The sequence below is a fragment of the Netta rufina genome, assembly GCF_964035555.1.
Source record: "Netta rufina genome assembly, chromosome: 13".
Lineage (NCBI taxonomy): Eukaryota > Metazoa > Chordata > Aves > Anseriformes > Anatidae > Netta > Netta rufina.
In genome coordinates this window covers 14,226,964-14,244,773 of record NC_140136.1, presented here as the reverse complement: position 1 = coordinate 14,244,773, position 17,810 = coordinate 14,226,964, and the positions used below count along the sequence as shown (strand labels likewise).

At 44.5% G+C, this 17,810-nt stretch overlaps 1 protein-coding gene across 2 annotated transcripts in view; it reads left to right on the top strand.

Moving 5' to 3' along the window:
- Nucleotides 1-2,966: 2,966 nt before the first annotated feature.
- Nucleotides 2,967-17,810, top strand: part of NFATC3 (nuclear factor of activated T cells 3) — a 66,330-nt gene continuing 51,486 nt past the window's right edge. For both annotated transcript variants that reach the window (XM_084294727.1, XM_084294726.1), the window contains exon 1: nt 2,967-3,180. In XM_084294727.1, coding sequence (XP_084150853.1) covers nt 3,081-3,180 — 100 coding nt within the window. In that variant the 5' untranslated portion in view covers nt 2,967-3,080. The remainder of the gene's footprint in view (nt 3,181-17,810) is intronic.

Here is a 17,810-nt window from a genome sequence, read left to right as displayed (position 1 = left end):
GCTTAAAAAATTGATTTGACTTGTTAGCTGTGAGAGAAATAAAAGCTGTGATATTTTGTTTTTATGCCATTTGCAAATGAGTGCAAGTGTCTAAGGATATATTTGCTACAGTAAAAAAAAAAAAATATCTTTCTGCACTCATGCTTTTTTTCAATAGTAGCTGTAAAAAGCATAACCGTCGACGCAGCCAAAGAACACTATCTGCTGATTCCAGAAGTCTTTCTCTGTGCTTTCTCATCTGCCCTTTCTATGCCACGCTGGTGTGTGTGGCTTCTAAACAGGTCCAGATTCAACCACGAAAGGGAACGAGATCAAGCATCTGAAATACAACCTTGTGCATTATATTCTTAATTCGAGTCTGTTTGGTTTATTGAATCATGCAGAACGAATGCCTGACCATGCTTCTTCCAAAGCCTATTCTGGCTACAATTGCACAGCTGGGTTTGATTTGCTGCCCGTAGGAAGGGGGGGAGGAATCCCTGTTTCTCCAAGACAAATACAGATCTTGGGATGTGGCTGCAGCTCCAGAATTCCTTGCTATCCAGCATGGGATGATGTGTGGAAAATAAAACACGGCACAACGCAGCCCTCAGGTTTTTGGAGCCGAGAGTCACAACACGCCTAGAAAATAGCCCCAGTTTGGAAAGGATTCAAATACCACAGGAAGCGTGTTCTTTCCTTCTCGAGGCACACGCAGTAACTCCAGCTTCTGACCAGATCAAGGTGTATCCCCATCTGGATGCAATAACACAGCCTAAAAGCAGCAAGGACAGAAACCACCTACAGATATTAGATGAATAAACAAAAGCACCCCCTCACAAAAACACAAGCGAAATAACGCTGCCCTCGTTACCACCGCTGGTTCAGCAGGCAGTGGTAGCAAGCTAATGCCAAATCAGCCATCCACGCTGCGGACCTCAAGCGCAGAGGTTGACCTAAGTCCCTGGAAATTGATGTAAACCCACGTCACTCTTTTGAGGGCCTCTGCCAACTCGCTCTCCGTCACGCCCCAATTACTCCTCAGCTCCATGGAAGGGGGTTGAAGGGGTTTTTCTTTTTACAAATTCAGCGCAGAAAGGACGTGGATTTTGGTGCAGCAGGACAAAGAAAGTAGAGTGAAGAAATACGGTGAAGAAAAGACAAAGGAAGGAGGGTATCACCGGCAAGAAACAGTAATTCTGAATTCAAAGAGTTGGATATACCTGATTTTGAAGGAAAAAGCCTTATGAAGGTTACTGCCTTACTTCCTACAAATTCTGTAAATCCTTTCTGTTGGCTAGATGGCCACGAGATAACCAATTGCTCTATTTTATTTCAGGATATGTGGTCTTTTCTCCTTTTTACCAACAGCTGTAAGTAGGACTGGAACCACTCCCCACTCCCCAATGACCCGCAGGTATCATAGCTTTCTGAGTATCTGTCTCAAACAGTGGAGAAAAGATTCGTTTTACAGTCAGAGGAAAGGAACACTAGTGTACATTTTTAGGTTAGCCTGCTGATTAGAATTATACTCTGAGCATCTTATCAAAGAATCGGGATCAAATGCTTGTTGTGCTCACGTACCCCCTTATGCAAAAACAAATTTGGTTGTATTTTACTCCAGGGACATGCATAATGAATAACGTGCTGGTGTAGCAGAACAGGAAAGTACTACAGTTACTCCACCTGCTGTAACCTGACACAACCATTATTTAACAATAAGATGAATTATAATTTATCTGCTTTGAGAATCAGAAAGATTATCCCAAAGTTTTAAGTCAAAAATTATCTGTTATCATGAAACATTTCTCAAAGATCTGTTTTCATTCAAGAATGAAGGCACGAGGGCTTTTTTTAAGCCTTGGTTAATCCAATTACACATTCTTTTCCAGCTTGTCTTGCTTCATGACCTTGGATTTAGAGGTATAAAAGAGGCAACAAACCAAGGGCTCGTAAAGGTTTGGGCTTCCTTTAGGAGAGGGAGTGGGCTCCCCTAGCAGGAGCATCAGCCTTCAGTTTAAGCACTGGAGGAGCAATAGCTGCAGTTGCTCATGGGTTTTACATACAGAAACAGCTCATGGTGCATGGGAAGCGACAGCAGAAGGGATGGTGCATTAGAGGATTAAGGGAAAGGCAAACCCCCAGCGGCTTTGTACTCTGTGCTACATGGAGTGGCCCATCCTCAGTTAGACGGGCTCCTCCCTTGCCAAGGCCTGCAGAGGTTTTTCAGTTTTATTTTTAAGCACGATGCTTTCTGCTTCCACCAAATCTGTAACACCAGAAAGGGGCTTTTTGTTTAGGCAGGGCTTCTTCAGCGCAGATTACTGAGCTTCTTTACGAGCGTGCAGACAGATGGCATTAACTGGGCCCTCACAATTCACCTGGACCCAGGACCCTACACCGGCTCTAAGCTCTGTTCTCATCACCTTTGCTGACCTACAGGCGCACCTGGCTGCAGACACGGGTGGGGCCGCCAGACCTGCACATCTGCATTGATGCGAGCAGCAACGCGCTCAGCCCTGTGCACAGCGATACCCTCAGTTACAGATGCACTGAGCAATCCGACCCACAAGGCACTAACCCCCAAACCTACAGCCTGCCCCAGGAGCACACCCCCAGCCCCGGCTCCCCTCGCCCCCTCCCTCGCGGCGCGCCCCAGCCCCGTACCCGCCGGGCGCGCTCCCGCGCCGCCACGTGGCGCGCCCCGCCCCGCCCCTTTACGCGCTCCCCTTGGGCGGTGCCTCCCTGCGAACTACATCCCCCAGCAGCCCCCGCGGCCGGGCGGGGCCGCGTGGCGTCACGGGCCCAAACCCCGCGCGAGACAGAACCCGAGCGCTGAGGGAGGAGGGGGGCGCGACTCCCAACAGAGGGGCGTGTCCTAGCCGGAGGGAGGCGGGGCTTCCCCGGGCGCGGCCAATAGCAGGCGCTCCCCGCGCTGATTGACAGCAGAGGCCCCCCCGCCCCGCCGCCCGCCGCCGTCCCTCAGCCCGCGGCGCCGCCCGCTGCTATGAGGCGGCCCTGAGCGGCGGCGGCGGCCCAGCGCAGCCCGGCCCGGGGTTGCCGGGGGGGTCTCGCTTCGCTTCGCCCCGCCGGCCAACCCCATGACTACGGCAAACTGCGGCGCCAGCGACGAGTTCGACTTCAGGCTCATCTTCGGCGAGGACGGGCAGCCCGGCCCCGGGCCGCCGCTGGGGCCTGCAGGTGCGCGCCGCGGGGCCGGGAGGGGACCCCGTGAGGGGACCGTGACGGGACGGGGGGGGGGGGTCGCGTTCTCCTCACGGCGAGGCCGGGGGAGCAACGAGGGGGGCAGCGGAGGGGTTGTGGGGGCGCTTAGGGGGGTATCGAGGGGATCTGGGGGGGAACCGGGGGTTTGGGGGGGGTTTTGGGGAGTAGCGGGGGGTGTGGGGGGAGCGGCGCCGTCCCGCCCGCCCTGAGGGGCCGCAGCCGCCTCACGGCGCCGCTCCCCGCCCCTCGCCGGCGGGAGGCCGAGGGGGCGCCGCCGCCGGTTTCTTGGGGGAAAAGCAAAAAAAAAAAAAAAAAAAAAAAAAGTTTTAAAAGACTCACACAAATAAACCCCAAAACTTCGCCCTGCGCCGCCCGGGGAGCCCAGATCGCGATGTGGGGGCGTGCTGAGGTGCGGGGTTTGGGGCCCAGGGACCCCCCTGCAGGGTTTGGTGGCACTGCTGCCCGGCTGTGGGGCGCCCCTGCAGCCTGGAAGCCCTTTAAAAACCCCTCTCGTTTCCTCGAGCAGCGCCCAGCACACGAATTCCCCCCAAGTTGTCGTGCAGGGGATGAAGGAGAGCCAGCTGTGCGGCGTGTGGCTGCGCTGGACTTGGCCGGCTCTGCGCCTCTTTTGTGACCTACTTGAAATAAGGGCTGGCTGGTAACGCGCCGTCCCGAGCCTGCCCGGTGAGATGGCAAGATAGGTCTGAAACGCAGCTGGAGCCGGGCGAGATGGTGCAGCCATGTTGTTGTGTGCGCTCACTTGCTGGTCTGCAGAAGTTGATCAGGAAAAAAATTCATCGATACGCTCTGTATAGAGTCCAGCACGAACGCTGGGGAGTAGTTGCTAAAAAAAACAACCCCAGCCTCCAACTTTTTTGATGCGGAGTTTTAGCTTGCAGATTGCTCCAACAAAGGGGGGGATTTTCCTCCCTTATTTTCCAGCTTGGTGGAGTAGACAGGAATAGTAAAAAGCAGATGGTGCTTTTGGGAAGGGGGCCTGAGTTCTACTAGCCAAAACAAACGCGTTGTAGCACCCGATGAACAGGATGCGTTCAAGTCAAACGGGAAACAATGGGGAGTGTTAATAAATTACAACAAAAATAATGGTGACGTCCCAATTTTTGTTTGCTTTTCTTTTCATGTTAAACTAATAATCTAAACTATGTTACTCAGTTACTCAGTCAATGGTAGATGAGAATGAGAAAACGAGTACAGAAAACTGGACGCTTTTATAGTACTTGTATTTTGGTAGCATTCCTTAACCAGTGGCTCAGATATTACTTTACAAAGAGAGCGAAACTTCCATGCTTGATAATTTACAACTGTTTTTAAGGCAAATTTGAAAATGCGATATTCAGACGACGAACAGATTCGTTTGCTGTGGCTTTCAGTGAGAAATGCTTGGCAGGGGGTTGGACCAGATGATCTCCAGAGGTCCCTTCCAGCCTCAGCCATTCTGGGATTCTCTGATCTGCGTCCCCAACTCAGGAACTTGACAGCTTGGTGATGTGCTGGGGGTGGCTGGTCTGTGCCCCAGACGTGGTCCTGAGGTGGAGGGGTTACAAAAAGGCCTCTGCCTCTTGGCATTGCCACAGCTTAGCTGTCAGTTCTGCCTGTAGATCCAGAGCTAGATTCCTCGTAAGAGAGGACCCTAGTTGGAAGTCGTATACTTTCCCTTTCCCCCTTGTCCAAGTATATTAGTCGAACAGAAGTTGTTGCATCTCCTTAAAGCACGTGTTTCATAATCCCATGTCACTCGCTTCAATGATATTGTCAGTTGTGCAGCAAAGTAAGGGTAAGGTTTTTTTTCTCCTAATATGTAGTGATAATAAAGTGTGTAGGTGACAGGGGAAGGTGCTTAATTTGAAATAAATAATACTTAAATTGCCAAGTTTTCTGTGATTATGAACACTTGGAAAGTTCTTGTGCCTCATGCTCATCTCCCGAGGTGTTTGGGATCGGCATCCTCGTGAAAGAAGTGTCTGGTACTAATTTCTGGTGCAAATAGCACGAAAATCTAAGTTAGTGCTTTCTTTTATGCTGAGACTACTGCAGTATTGTGAGGATTTAATTCTTCCATATGGGTACATAAATAATTATATATCTTAATTTGTGACTTTTTAACCAAAATCAAAAAATGTAACCTATTCATTCATTTAATGTTTTTTTGTTTGTTGTTGTTGTTGTTGTTTTTTGTTTTGTTTTGTTTTGTTTTTAATTATTACTTCTGAGTGATTGAGAATGATTGAGAAAATGCTAGACCCAGGCTGCAGTTGCTGTTTTTTGTGACATGAAAGGTCGATATGAGAAATTAAACCAGGCTGTATTCTGAGCTAGCGCATAAAACACTCTCGGGGGCTTGCAGGATGCTGGAACTAAAGGGCTTAGCTTTGTGCTCAGTGGCAGAGACTGAGACCACCGTTCTGCAGTGGAGCTTGTGCGCTAGATCTGAAAATTGTAGCTCTTGCTGCTGAGGGGAATGCATGGAAGATGGCTCTAAGGCACTTGAGAGGCTGTGGCCTAGTACTGCAGTCTGCTGTGTTCTTTGGTTAAAATCAGGGGGATTGCCCACTTCATATACCTCGTGTCCTGACATGAGCATTTGCTTGGGTTCAGAAGTGCTTCAGATACTTATAAGCGGTGTTCAGGCACTGAGCACCTTCTGCCAAACCTCCCCTGGTGTTTCAGTGTCCTTGTCCCCAAGATCGCTTTTATCTTGCAGTGTTCAGCGCTCAGAGCAGGTGGTTCTGGGCTCTAGGTGCAGGTCAGCTTCATCTGCTGACAAAACACTGCAGACCTCCAGTGCCCTGAGGTGAACCAAGGCCCTTTGTTGTGCTCTTCCTTGCAAAACTATTTTGTTAGTTGGGGCAGCATCTGACTGCATCTGGCCACCCAGTATCAGTTGCCTTTGGGATGCTGAAGTAGGCATTTGGATTACGGTATTGTTGGTCCTGTGCACTCCAGTAAAAGAGGTTGCCATGTAACTGCCTTTGTTGGTCAACATATTTGAGGTGCCACCACATTTGGTCTTTTTAATTAGAGATTTTTGAGATTTGAATATGTAACACTCGACTAGTAGAATTTGAATACTGTTTTTTTCTGATGCCCCCACCCCTTCTACCGCTCAGTTTTGCAATACTGTTAACTGTAAGCTTGGGAAGTTTGAATTTAGAATTGATAAGGCATTAATCAAGTAAACTGCATAAACTGTTACAAACCCTGTTGAGGTTGAGGTATAGTAAAAATTGCAGTCTGGCATTGAAAAATGCCGAGTGCAGAAGGGAGCAAGTACAAGTTGCTATGATTTGTTTCTTCAGCTGATTTTTTATTTTCAAGGTTTATCTTCTGTTATCAAAAAAGGTGTTTTTACAAGGGAAGGTCCTCTGAAGAACTTAGAGTATGTGGTACTGAGCTGGGAATTCCAGATCTGGTGAAGTTCTGTAACATCCCAGATTATTATTTATTCAATATGTGAAATGAGGGCTGACTTAGAGACTGTCAATATCCAGCAGATGAATTATTTAATTGCTTAGGAAATTGTGACAGCTGAGTTGTTGATGCTTCTGTTCTGAATCCTGTCAGAAATGGGCCTGTTATTTCTGCAGAAGTCTTCCGAAAGCGAAAGGGTTTGTTACCCAGGAGAGCAGAGCAATATGCCCACCCTAACCCCCGACTTTTTGCTGTTGAATTATGAAGTGGAGGAAGACAGTTCCATAATACCTTTTAGCTTTCAATGTATGTAGTCATCCTTGGTTGTTTTTTGTTTGCTTTCCCAAAATACAAATATTTTAAAAGTACTGATACGTTTTTACTATGAGAATGAAAGCTATCTTCCTTGGAGTTTTTGTCCATAATAGCTGTTTTTTGGAAGCTACGAAATAATATGAGAAAGGGTTCTCCATATTTTCTGTGACTTAATATTTGGTTAGCTAATGCTGTGCAGTTATCTTGTTACTGGTGCATTATTTCCCACAATCTCTCTTACATCCTGAAAAAAAAATAGTTGTGGGTTATTGGTTTTGCTTGCTTGGGTTTGTTTGGTTTTGATATCCCAGTTTGGTGATGGATTTAGTGACAGTTCAGAATGTCTTTGTGAGCTGGAGCCCTGCTCTGGTTTATCTGGATTTGGCTTTTTAGTTTATTTGGAAACTTGTATGCTTTTGTTCTACTTTTTTTCTTTTCTTTTCCCTGTAGCTTAGAGCCAGTAGTGTACTGGTTCAAAGCTGTTTCTGAATACCAAGAATGAAATGCTCGTTTGGCAATTGTGACTGACAAAGCAATACCTGCTACTTCCTTTCAAAGCCTTCCCTGTTTGCCCTTCTTTCCCTACGAGCATCCTGGAGCTCCTTGGGCTGCTCAGCAGGTGCTCGCTGCTGGTGTGCTGAGTGCTCAGGAGCGATGTCTGAACTTTCCTCAGCAGCTAGGCAGAGATCTCTGCAGCAAAAGTTGGCACTCTGTCTGTCATTTAATTCAGTTATGTACTAAAAAATCTTACAGCAGATGACTTGTACTGAAACAGCACCGTAATACTAGTCTTCATAGCTTTGCTTTGATCATTAATATCTAAAACATTTTTCACTTCTTAAATGTGTATTTGTGACATCTTTGCTGTCAGGGGCTGCTGTTAGAGAGTAGAAACCAGGCTAAAATGTTTATAGAAGCCTGCAGTGCACTTGAACTTCTTGTTCTTTTCCCTAAGGTAATGGTTAGGGTGGGTAGTGCTAAGAAAGTCACATTGTGGTAGGAAAGAAAGTCTCAAAACTGGGCTGGGTGGAAGATGCAGGGCTGAATGCTGGCAAGTCATTGTGCACTGCAGGTGGGGGCTGAGGGAGGGCTGCTGAAGGTGGAAATCCTGCCTGTGGCCCCTTGCTTCTGATCCCAGACTGCTACAGATCCCTCACCTTAGCTGGGAAGGGGCAGCCTGTGGGACGTAGCCTTCTGAAGGCTTTTTAAGAGATCAGCTTGCACACCTGTATTGCTTGCCTGAAGTCATCTTACTCTGTTTAGGTTAATTTGTCTGCATAAATGGGTAGGAGAGCGAGTCTTTGCACAAGATGGTATCTCTGAGGCTTATGTGAATAGTTTGAGCCACCCGTATAAATACAGCTGTCCGTGCTGCTCTGTAGGTGTCTGCTCTGTGCAAGAGAACTTGTGTAGAGGAAGGCCTGGTTCAGCTGGTGCAAGAAAGGGATGAATGAACAAGTTGTTCAAGTCTGTTTCTTTTTTTTTTTTTTTCCTCCACTAGAAATAAATGACACTTTAAAACAAAAAATACTTTTTTATTTATGATAGAGCACCAAATGTATTGCAGTAGGAACTGCTGCTTGCGGGGAAGTTTAATTGCTGCCACTATTTTATTTCACAAGCTGGTGAGTGCTGTTGTGTGCATGCAAAAGGCTGATGCGCAGGGACACGATGCAAATCAGGCAGAGGCTGTGGTTATATAATCTGCTGGTGGAGGGCAGGGGGAAAACCAAACAGCTGCATCTGACCAAAAATAGAGGGTCTGTGACAAGAGCCGCACGGCTTGAAGGTAATGTCGGGAGCCTGAGGAAGAACCAGAGGGAGATAGGAATTAAAGTCAAAGCTGGTGTCACCAAATTCAGTGTTGCCTGGCCATTGAGAGTAACGCAGATTAAGATGGTAATGTTCAAATGTGTTGTGGTTTTTCATATTATGCTAGCAAAATGAAGTCTTGCCTCTTTGGGTAAAGCTTGACCAGGAAGAGGCCATTTGGCAAAAGCCAAAAAAAGTTCTGTTATGTGCTGTGGTAGTTGCACCTGATCTAATCTCATAACTTTCATGATTTGGTATCTGGTTCTTGGCCCACTGTGTAAAGCATCAAGAGGCGCTCATGCAGCCATTTGGAAAAGATCCCCAGTTTGACCAAATGTCACTTCGTGTATGTATTCATCCTGATGTGCCACTTTCTTTTCCCCTCCCTCCAATCTGATGGTGTAAATCTGAACACATGCTGAGAGCCGGGGTGTGGGAGGTGGGCTGGGTACAGAAAGTGTTTCTGCTGATTCTTTTATCTTACAGATATACGAAAATTGGAAATAAATCGTTTCTTTACTGAAAGCAAAAAGTAGTCCTCTGCTGAAAACATGACATTTTCCTTTTCCTTGTGCCCTACAACTGCAAATTTAGTATTGTTGCTGTTGAATGAGTGAAAAATAAGAGCAGATTGGGCCCAGGTCGATCACAAGCAGCAGTTAGGCCGTTCACAGCAATAACGTAACTACAGGAGTTGTTGCCTAAAGCTGCCCTAGTGGGCCAGGGAAGTGCGTGGAGCAGAGCTGGCAGGCAGCCCAGCCCGTAAAACAACATCCCCGTCCTTGCATTTGTCCAGGCATGCCGTGGGGGTTCAGATGACAGTGGAATTCAAGAGGAGTGAAGTGATCAGCAAGGCCAAGTAAAATCGCGAAGCAGGAGCAAGCCCATTAATGAGCCGCTGTTCGGTTCTGCCTCCAGCACAGCCGTCTCTAAGTACGGCGGCGAAACGCTGGCGGCGAGGTCGTGCAAAAATGTGCCGAGCTGTTCAAAGTCTTTCAGGGAAGATGAGTTCAAAGCTGAAGAACGGCAGAGCTGATCGGTAAGAAGGCTTTCTGTCTGTGCTGCCGGCTGCACGTCTCTCGAGTTGACTGAACAGCTGAACTTAATCGTTTACGTGGCTCTTCTGATTAAATGTCTCCCTGACACTGAATGCTTATGGCTGCTTGTCAGACAAAGGGCGATAGGTGTGATACGAGTTATTTTTGGCGGGTTTTGTTGAGAGGGCCAGGCTTTGTTTCTGTGTACCTGGGGGAACGGGAGAAGAATCAGCTTTCTGGGAACCCGAGTGCAATGATGGGAACACAACCAGTGATCTTCCAACAACATGGCCATAAAAATGGGAATCTCATTTCGGTTTGGTTTGGTGTGTCTGCTTTTTTGTTGTGTTGTGGTTTTTAAAAGCAGAAACAAATACTTCATTTGAGCATGCAGAAAGACATTCATAGGTAGAAACATGAGCAGGTACCTATGGCTAATACATCACCCTCAGAACTACAGAGTGAAATTATTCATATTAATATTTAGTTTAATAGCAATTGTTTGTTTAAAATGGCTTCTCAGGCTGCTTTTTGGAGGTTATTCATCACTTCTGAAAATGATAAATATTTTTAATATAGCAAAATATTACTAGATGGAGTAGGGCTTTCTGTTTATTTTTTTAATGGGTTGGTGGAGGAAGTTATACTCAAAATCCTGTAAGTGTTCCTCTCTGGACTTGCTTTTAGGTTCTTTCAAACCTAGATTTTTTAAAATTTTTTTTATAGATGAGCTTATTCAGGATTGCAGGAGGCAACTATCTCTCAATTCACCGCTTAGCAAGAGTCTTTGTGTTTCGGTGATTGCTACCTTTCTTTCTTAGGAGCCAATGCTGTGAATTTTTTTTTCTGAATTGTTTTACATTGGTTTGGTTAAACAGACAAATTGGAAGGCCACGTAAACAGAAATTTCACTGATAAGCAGCATTTGTACCATGCTAGAGAGGGAATAAAGCGTTACCTTGTAACTAAACTTGTTTTACAAACTTCTTGTGTCTTCATATCCAAACTGAAAACCCACTACATATCCAGGATCTCAAGCTGGTAATGAAGCCAGGGTGCTTTTATTAACTGGGAGTGACAGTGGTTTACTGCTTTTGGTGTTGGATAAAGGGTGGTGATAATGTCTACAGTAATTGATAAGGATTCATCCATACCTTATATAAATGCTTTCTAGTAGCTGTTCCCTAAATCAAGGACACAAAGGAGCTAGAGTAACAGCCTGATTACAAAAGGTTTTAGTGGTGTCACTTGGGATAAGTGTACTCAAGTGACAAGGCCACAAGAGAACGTGTGGTTTAATGCAGGGAACCGCTAAGAAAATTTGTCAACGTTCTGTGTTTTGCATGTAGCTACTTTAATTTAAGTCAGAGTTTGTGTATTTCATCAGTGTGAATGGTCAGGTCTAGGCTTCAGAGCAGCAGATAGCAGTACCTTTCAAAGGGGTTAGCATTTCTGCTGGCTGGGGGAAGATTTGATTTTAAGCTGATTAGGTGCCTGCTGGAATAAATACAAGTTACTGAGGACTCTGTGGAGAGATGGGAAGTTTCAGGGTTTGCACGTGACACAGTCGTGAGGCATGTTTGTATTTTGGGGGATCATTCTGAAAATTGGTGAAAAACTAGCTTTCTAGCTGTGCTTCGGTGTCTCCTTTTGGGTTCCATGCCCGTCTCTGCCCGTGACACTTACCGTGTCAGTCAGTTAGCAAAGTGAACTTGGAGGGGGTGGGGGGGTGATAACTCTTCACTGATGCGAGCACTTCTCATTCTGGCTCATCTCAGTCCCTTAACATACAGAGCCTTTGAGTTCTGTACATGTGAAGTCTACACTCCAGCTGTATTAGAAAATGTATTGATGAAAAGCTGTAATATTAAAGATTTAAAGTACCTATGTGGTAGGACCGACTGCTGTGGCACAGCGGGCTTTACTCTGTTGTATTGGAGGACAGCAGCTGAAGTAAGGGGTAGCTTTGCTGAGGTGTGAGGGGTTCCCAAACTGGTTTGCTCAGATGCTGTCAGCACCAGGTCTCAGCCAGCACTGTGCTCTGGTTGATAATCAGAAGGAGGCAGGCTCCCGTTTGTCTTCCCTCGTCTTGCTGTAGGACTTAACCTCTCCCCACACAAACTTTTTGTCTTTGCTTATTGCATTTTTTTCTATGCACTTCCACAAAGACCACAGCCCGGGTCACTGTGCTGTCCTACAAACTAAGATACCCATTTTCTTGCACGCACCTGTTTACTCTTTTGGTTTGTTTTGCTGTGGCCCTACTTAAGCACTCTGGTTTTGGTAACTCGGCTTCTGTGCAGTGCTTATTTCAGGACAGAGGCAGACTGTGCTCCTGGACGTGTCCCTGGGACAGCAGAGTGCTGTCAAAACGCCTGGGGTGGTGGGAGCTGGTCATCGTGCAGCCATGCGGCAGAGGGGTGACAATTTCACTGGGTAGGTCAAGCACTAACCAGGACTTCAAGTAGCTGGAGAACCCTTCATGGAGTCCATTGTCCCCAGAAGAGAACAGATACTGAACCATAAGCTCCAAAAAGTTCTCATTTGAAAGCCTGCTGCACAATCAACCCGAAATACCAGGAGAGCTTGAGAAGGCCCAGGTATAAACACTGCCTAGTGCTTCCGGTTGCTCTTCGCTGTTCTTGTAACCGAACATAGAGTGACTAATTCTTGTTGAAACTTACTGTTACTAGCTGGATTTTTTTGCCTGCTTTGTACATCAGTCTAGCCAGCATCTCTCAAAGCATTCTGCAATGAAAGATTATGAGAACTTGGATTTTAAAAACAAGGAAGAAGCTTTCTCAGCTGAGATTAACTCCATTTGCCACAACTGAAGTACATAATTTTTGGAAACGTGCTTGTGGCTTAAGTAGATACACTTGATTTTCATGTTTATTTAGTCTGTTTTTCTTACGTGCCCAATAAAGTTTCATGACTGTTACTTCCCTATTTGGAACTGAATTCTGTTACTTCATGGTGAAGCGTGATTGCTCCATGGACAGCCCTTCTACTTGAAATGTGTATCAGGCGACGGCCGAAGGCTTCAGTTGCGCGTTACGTTTTTATTTGGGAGTGCCACCACCTGCACTTCCAGTCCTGGCTGCTTGCTTCTCCCCACGTCCTAAAGTTTACGTAGCTGCACTGTAAATCAGATTACTAAAATCATCCGGGTTAAAAATACGACTCTTCTTGTTTCCCCTCCTGCTTTGTATACGTGTGAGTGTGCGTGGGAGGGTAGTTACTGCAGAAAAAAACATAACATGTAGTTACACCCTGCGAGCCAGTCTGGTCTTTTTCTGTGAAATGTCAGTTGTAAACACTTGATAGGCTGTATTATTCTCTTGCTTAAGCTAGAGCAGCTTCGTTACTGCTCTGCGATTCTACTGAGGATAATTAATTCTCATCTAGACTAGGACTCGGAAAAGATTCATTGACGAGCTGCCACTGTGAGAGAGTGTTTTTCATGCACATTTTCAGGATCCTTGCTTAAGACGAGAAGATGAGTGAAATTCTGGTGGGCACAACAGAGCTGCCTATATCTAGCAGCATACACGACAAGTAAAATTTATTTTTCTCCCTTCTGGGTAATCAGATATGACCATGAAAGAGAGCACAACATCATTGAACATGGGGTACTCCTCCATCAAATGGTGGTGGAGTAAATTAACCTTTCCTGGAAGCTTGAACTTGCACTGATGTTTTGTGTGTTTGTAAACTTGGACTACAAAGAGGTGTTTTCCCCCTGCTCCCCATTGCTGCCGTAATTGCTTTCACAATTTACCCTTTTTATTACCATTTTTGGTGGCCTGCTAGTCAGTTAGACTCCTCATAAACTAATACGTGGCTGTTCTTCAGGGCTTTTTTGGATTGCTTGTTTTGAAGTTCCCTGCTAGATCTGACATTTAAGCTTGTTGGAAGACATGAATTGTCTCTGGAGAATGTGCAGGATGCAATGGAAATCTGGAGTTAAATGTCCAATTATAGATCTTTAGTGGAGTAGTGCGCCACCATGAACGCTGATGGGTTGTCTTTAAGTGCACAAAAAGCAAATTGGGGCTGTTGAGTGGGTTTGGTTTGCTGTGAAGCTTTGGACTCGTTTTTCTCCCCAAGAGGTATATGAATTGCTGCAACTGAGTAGGATAATGAAATTAAAAAGTGGAGCTACTGATGTTTTTTTGTTTGTGTTAACAGATACTTCTGTGGCATTCTTTTAATATCATCAAATTTGGAAAGAGATAAAGGTGACTTGTGACAGACCTGAAAAACAGAGGAGGGTGTCCTTCTCTTCTTAAAGTTGGGGAATGGAGACAGATTGTATGACTCACGTTAGAGCACACATGGTGTCTGTGGCAATGCTCGAGTCCTTCCTTATGCTATTTAAAGGACTTTATTACTGATCCTGTTTTCACAGTAGTATTTTTGTAAGACCTAGGTCATGTTGCACTTTCTTAGTACCTTATAACAACTCTTATTGTCTGAACCTGTTTGTTTATGGGCTTACAAACCTAGACTAATACCGCTGTTTGGATATATTTGGCACAGGGCTTATGTTCAGACATTTGATAGTAATTGACCTTCCTTCTGTGGAGAAATGGGGCTCGCTGCACAGCTGCACATACGCCTGTGCCAGTTCATCGCTGAGAACAACTGGTGGGAAGCATTGCTGGTCCGGAATAGCAGTGTGATACGTCAGGCAGCGAGCAAAATGTGCTTTAGAAATGGTTGTTCTGGGTGTTCTTTGAGCTAACTGAGGAATATTGTTACGTTGAAGTGTAGCTGGCAGCTCAGTCACAGACCAGCCAGTGTTTCGGTGCTGCCAGTGAGCTGCTGTGGGCTCGTGCGCTTCCAGGCAGTAGCAAACGTGTGCTCCAAGTGCTGGAGTGCCTGGCTCTCCTTGAGGCACAGACACACGAGGGAGACACCAGTGGCAGGCTGCACCTCCGTGTAGCTGACGGGCATGTTAGGAATACAGGGTGTGCGCTGCCTTTTGTGAGCCCACTAGTAAACACCATCTCATCGTGGAGGGGAAGAGGGCTTTGCTTATTTCTAGAGACTCGCTGCCTCCGCCATGCATGGTAGTGTGTGGTGTTGTAGTAAGCTAAAGCAAAGCTGAGCTTCTCTGTGTGCTACCAATCCAAAAGGCCTTCCTCGGTTGTACAACAAAATGTGTCTGATGTGGTTTTGTTCTTAACAAACGTTGACTTCTTGTTTTGTTTCTTGGTCTTTAAATGCTTACAGGAGCAAATTACTTCCTATAACTGAAGTTAGTTAAATTGATTGATCTGTAATTCTTCACTGCTTTTTAACCTTTTACTCGGGCCAGTTTTCTTTACTCTGCATTGTTATTAATTTTGTTAATTTCCTTGCTTGCCTTTACTGAAGAAGCATTTACAGTCTACCATTTCAGGATTGTGGCAGGATTTGGATGTGGATGGCAGTGCTTTTCTCTGTCCTTGTGTTTTGCTATGTCCTACTGAGCATCTTGCCTCCATGTGCTTGTGGTGGCTTTTCTGCTCTACCTCAGTAATCTGACCTAGTTTCTGTTTCTTCAATGGTTCCAGCACATATTTTAAGGTCAGCAAAGGCCTAAGCCGTCTTTACTCCTTTATTACAACATCTTTTGCTCCCTTACAAGGATTACTTGGATGTAATAGCTCTCCCATTCAGTTATCTGATTTCCATAACTCCATCCCTTGCCATGGATTTTTGCATAACTCCTTTTTGCCTTGTACTTGCCTTTTGTGATACTCCCGTGAGCTTGTTTACTCTCTGATCTCTTGAAGTCCTCTGTTAGATTTCTTTCAGCTATTCTCACTCCTTTCCATCTTAAGGACTGTCAGGGTTTTTTTTTTTTTTCCCCTCCTTTCTTTCAGTGAAGTTGTATTCATCTTTGTATGCTTACTAATTCCATCTATTTAGTTAGAGGGCTCTTGCAGATCAAATTCTTTATACAGTTCTTAATATGACAAAATTGTTGGTAACTAACATAGTAGAATTAATGAGACAGTCCTAATATTTAATGTTGTCCTTTGTATGAGTAACTAGCAGATTATTTTAACACATGATTATAAAGTGAGGGGTGGAGAACAGGCACAAACTAAGATAAATCTTAGTTTGGTTTATTGATCATGTCTGAAATTGGCTTGCGTGACTTAGACTTCAAAATATATTGTTTCCACAGTCTTAAGTGCGCTTGTGGGATTTGGCGTTCATTAGAGGCTAACATGTTCTGACTGCAGGTTTCCAGCTGCCTGTGTTTTGAGTACACGCATGCACGCTGCTGGGGAGGGATAGCAGGTGAACGCCCATATATAAATGTAATGTTACATATAAAATCACACAATGCATGTAAAACTATTTAGTATTAGTCTTAAATTCCTTTTTGCACCTCTTAATGTGAGGATCATTGTCTGTGTAGTCTGTTCCTTGGTAACAGTATGCTTTGTCTCTACTTGAAGATGCTTCCTTCTCGTCTCTGAGGAGATGCTGTTCTGTTTTGTTTTGTTTCTGAATAATGGCTTTTAGTTAATATTAAGATGATTGCTATTAATGAAGCTGAATGACTTGATTAACATCCTATTTTTTTTTTCCATCGTGGAAGGGCCTAAAATACATGGCTTCCTGTCTGGGTATTTTTATTTGATTGTGAGACAGAATAAATTTATTTTAAAACCATCTTCATTTCAGGGCAGCAAAGGCAGCAAATTGAGGGATAGTACTGAAACATCTGCTAGAGTTAATATATATTTTTGAATGATAAGTGACTTCTGCTGAGTGTGTAAAAAGAGTCTGTTGAAAGGGTCTTTTGCCTAATAACTTTTAATGAATCTTAAAATCTGAAAAAGTTGGTAAAGTGTTAATATCCTACCCAGCACTAAAAAACAAAACAAAATAACAAAAAAAAAAAAAAAAAAAAAAAAAAAACACATAAAAGAGCTAATACCCTGAGATACAATTAATGCCATCTGATTTGCATTTACGGAAAATAGTCAGATGAACGTGGTGTCTTATCATTACATTTAATAAAGGAGCAGTTTTTTGTTTGTTTGTTTGTTTTTTTTGTGGAAATATATAGGTTTCTGCCTAATAGTCCCCTACTACTGGAAAAAAATAAATAAAAGCAACACTAGAAACTGCACAATTTTAATGGGTGAAAAGCTTTCCAAGTGATTCAGCATTAAAACAAATTACTCATCCTATAGAGACAATATTGTTAACAGATTTTTCAGACTAGTTTCAGTATCGAGTGGGAATAGTCCAAGTACGTTGAATTCATCTTCTAGGAGATGATAGAGTGGTGAACAACTTGAGGGTCTCCTTCACGCTTTGTATGATTTTAGAGGGAAGGATCCTTTTTACTAGGGAAGTGAGTGGAAACGTAGCGATTACAAATTAAGAAAAAAGATGTGTTTTCTACTTATTTCAAGGACAAATATATTGTAGGAGTGCTTAATCCTATGCTGAGAAACAGGGCAAGAATATCTGCATTGGTTCTGTGGGACAAAGCTGCTGATTTTGTTAACTGGACTTGCACTCCCTCGTGATTGCTTGTTTTTCTTTGGAATATTTCCTGTGTTTGGGATAAGTTTGTGAGATCTGGGAATACTTTGCCTTTTTTATGCTGAACAGCTTGCGCTCAAACTTTGCGAGACTCAATTTGAAAAAATGCTGGTCTGTGGGATGGGCACTTGAGAGTTTTCTAAGCAACCAAAAAGGCCTTTGGAATAAGATTCTTCCTAATATCTTTAATAATGTTCCTTGTTAGGCCTCTTTTGATTAAATGCTTTGGGTTGTTTGTCATCTTCATTGGAGTTTGAGACACTGTAAGATGCTTTCCAATGTTAAAGGAGATAAATACTGTGCATATGATACTCCCGGGCTTATAAGTATTGACTAGTGGGATTGCAGAAAGTGTTGTGTTTGTTCATATTCATATAAAAAGATTAAATATTTAATGGACTATAACTACATTCAATTCATAATTCATGGAAGAGGAAGTTTGAGTTGAGCATT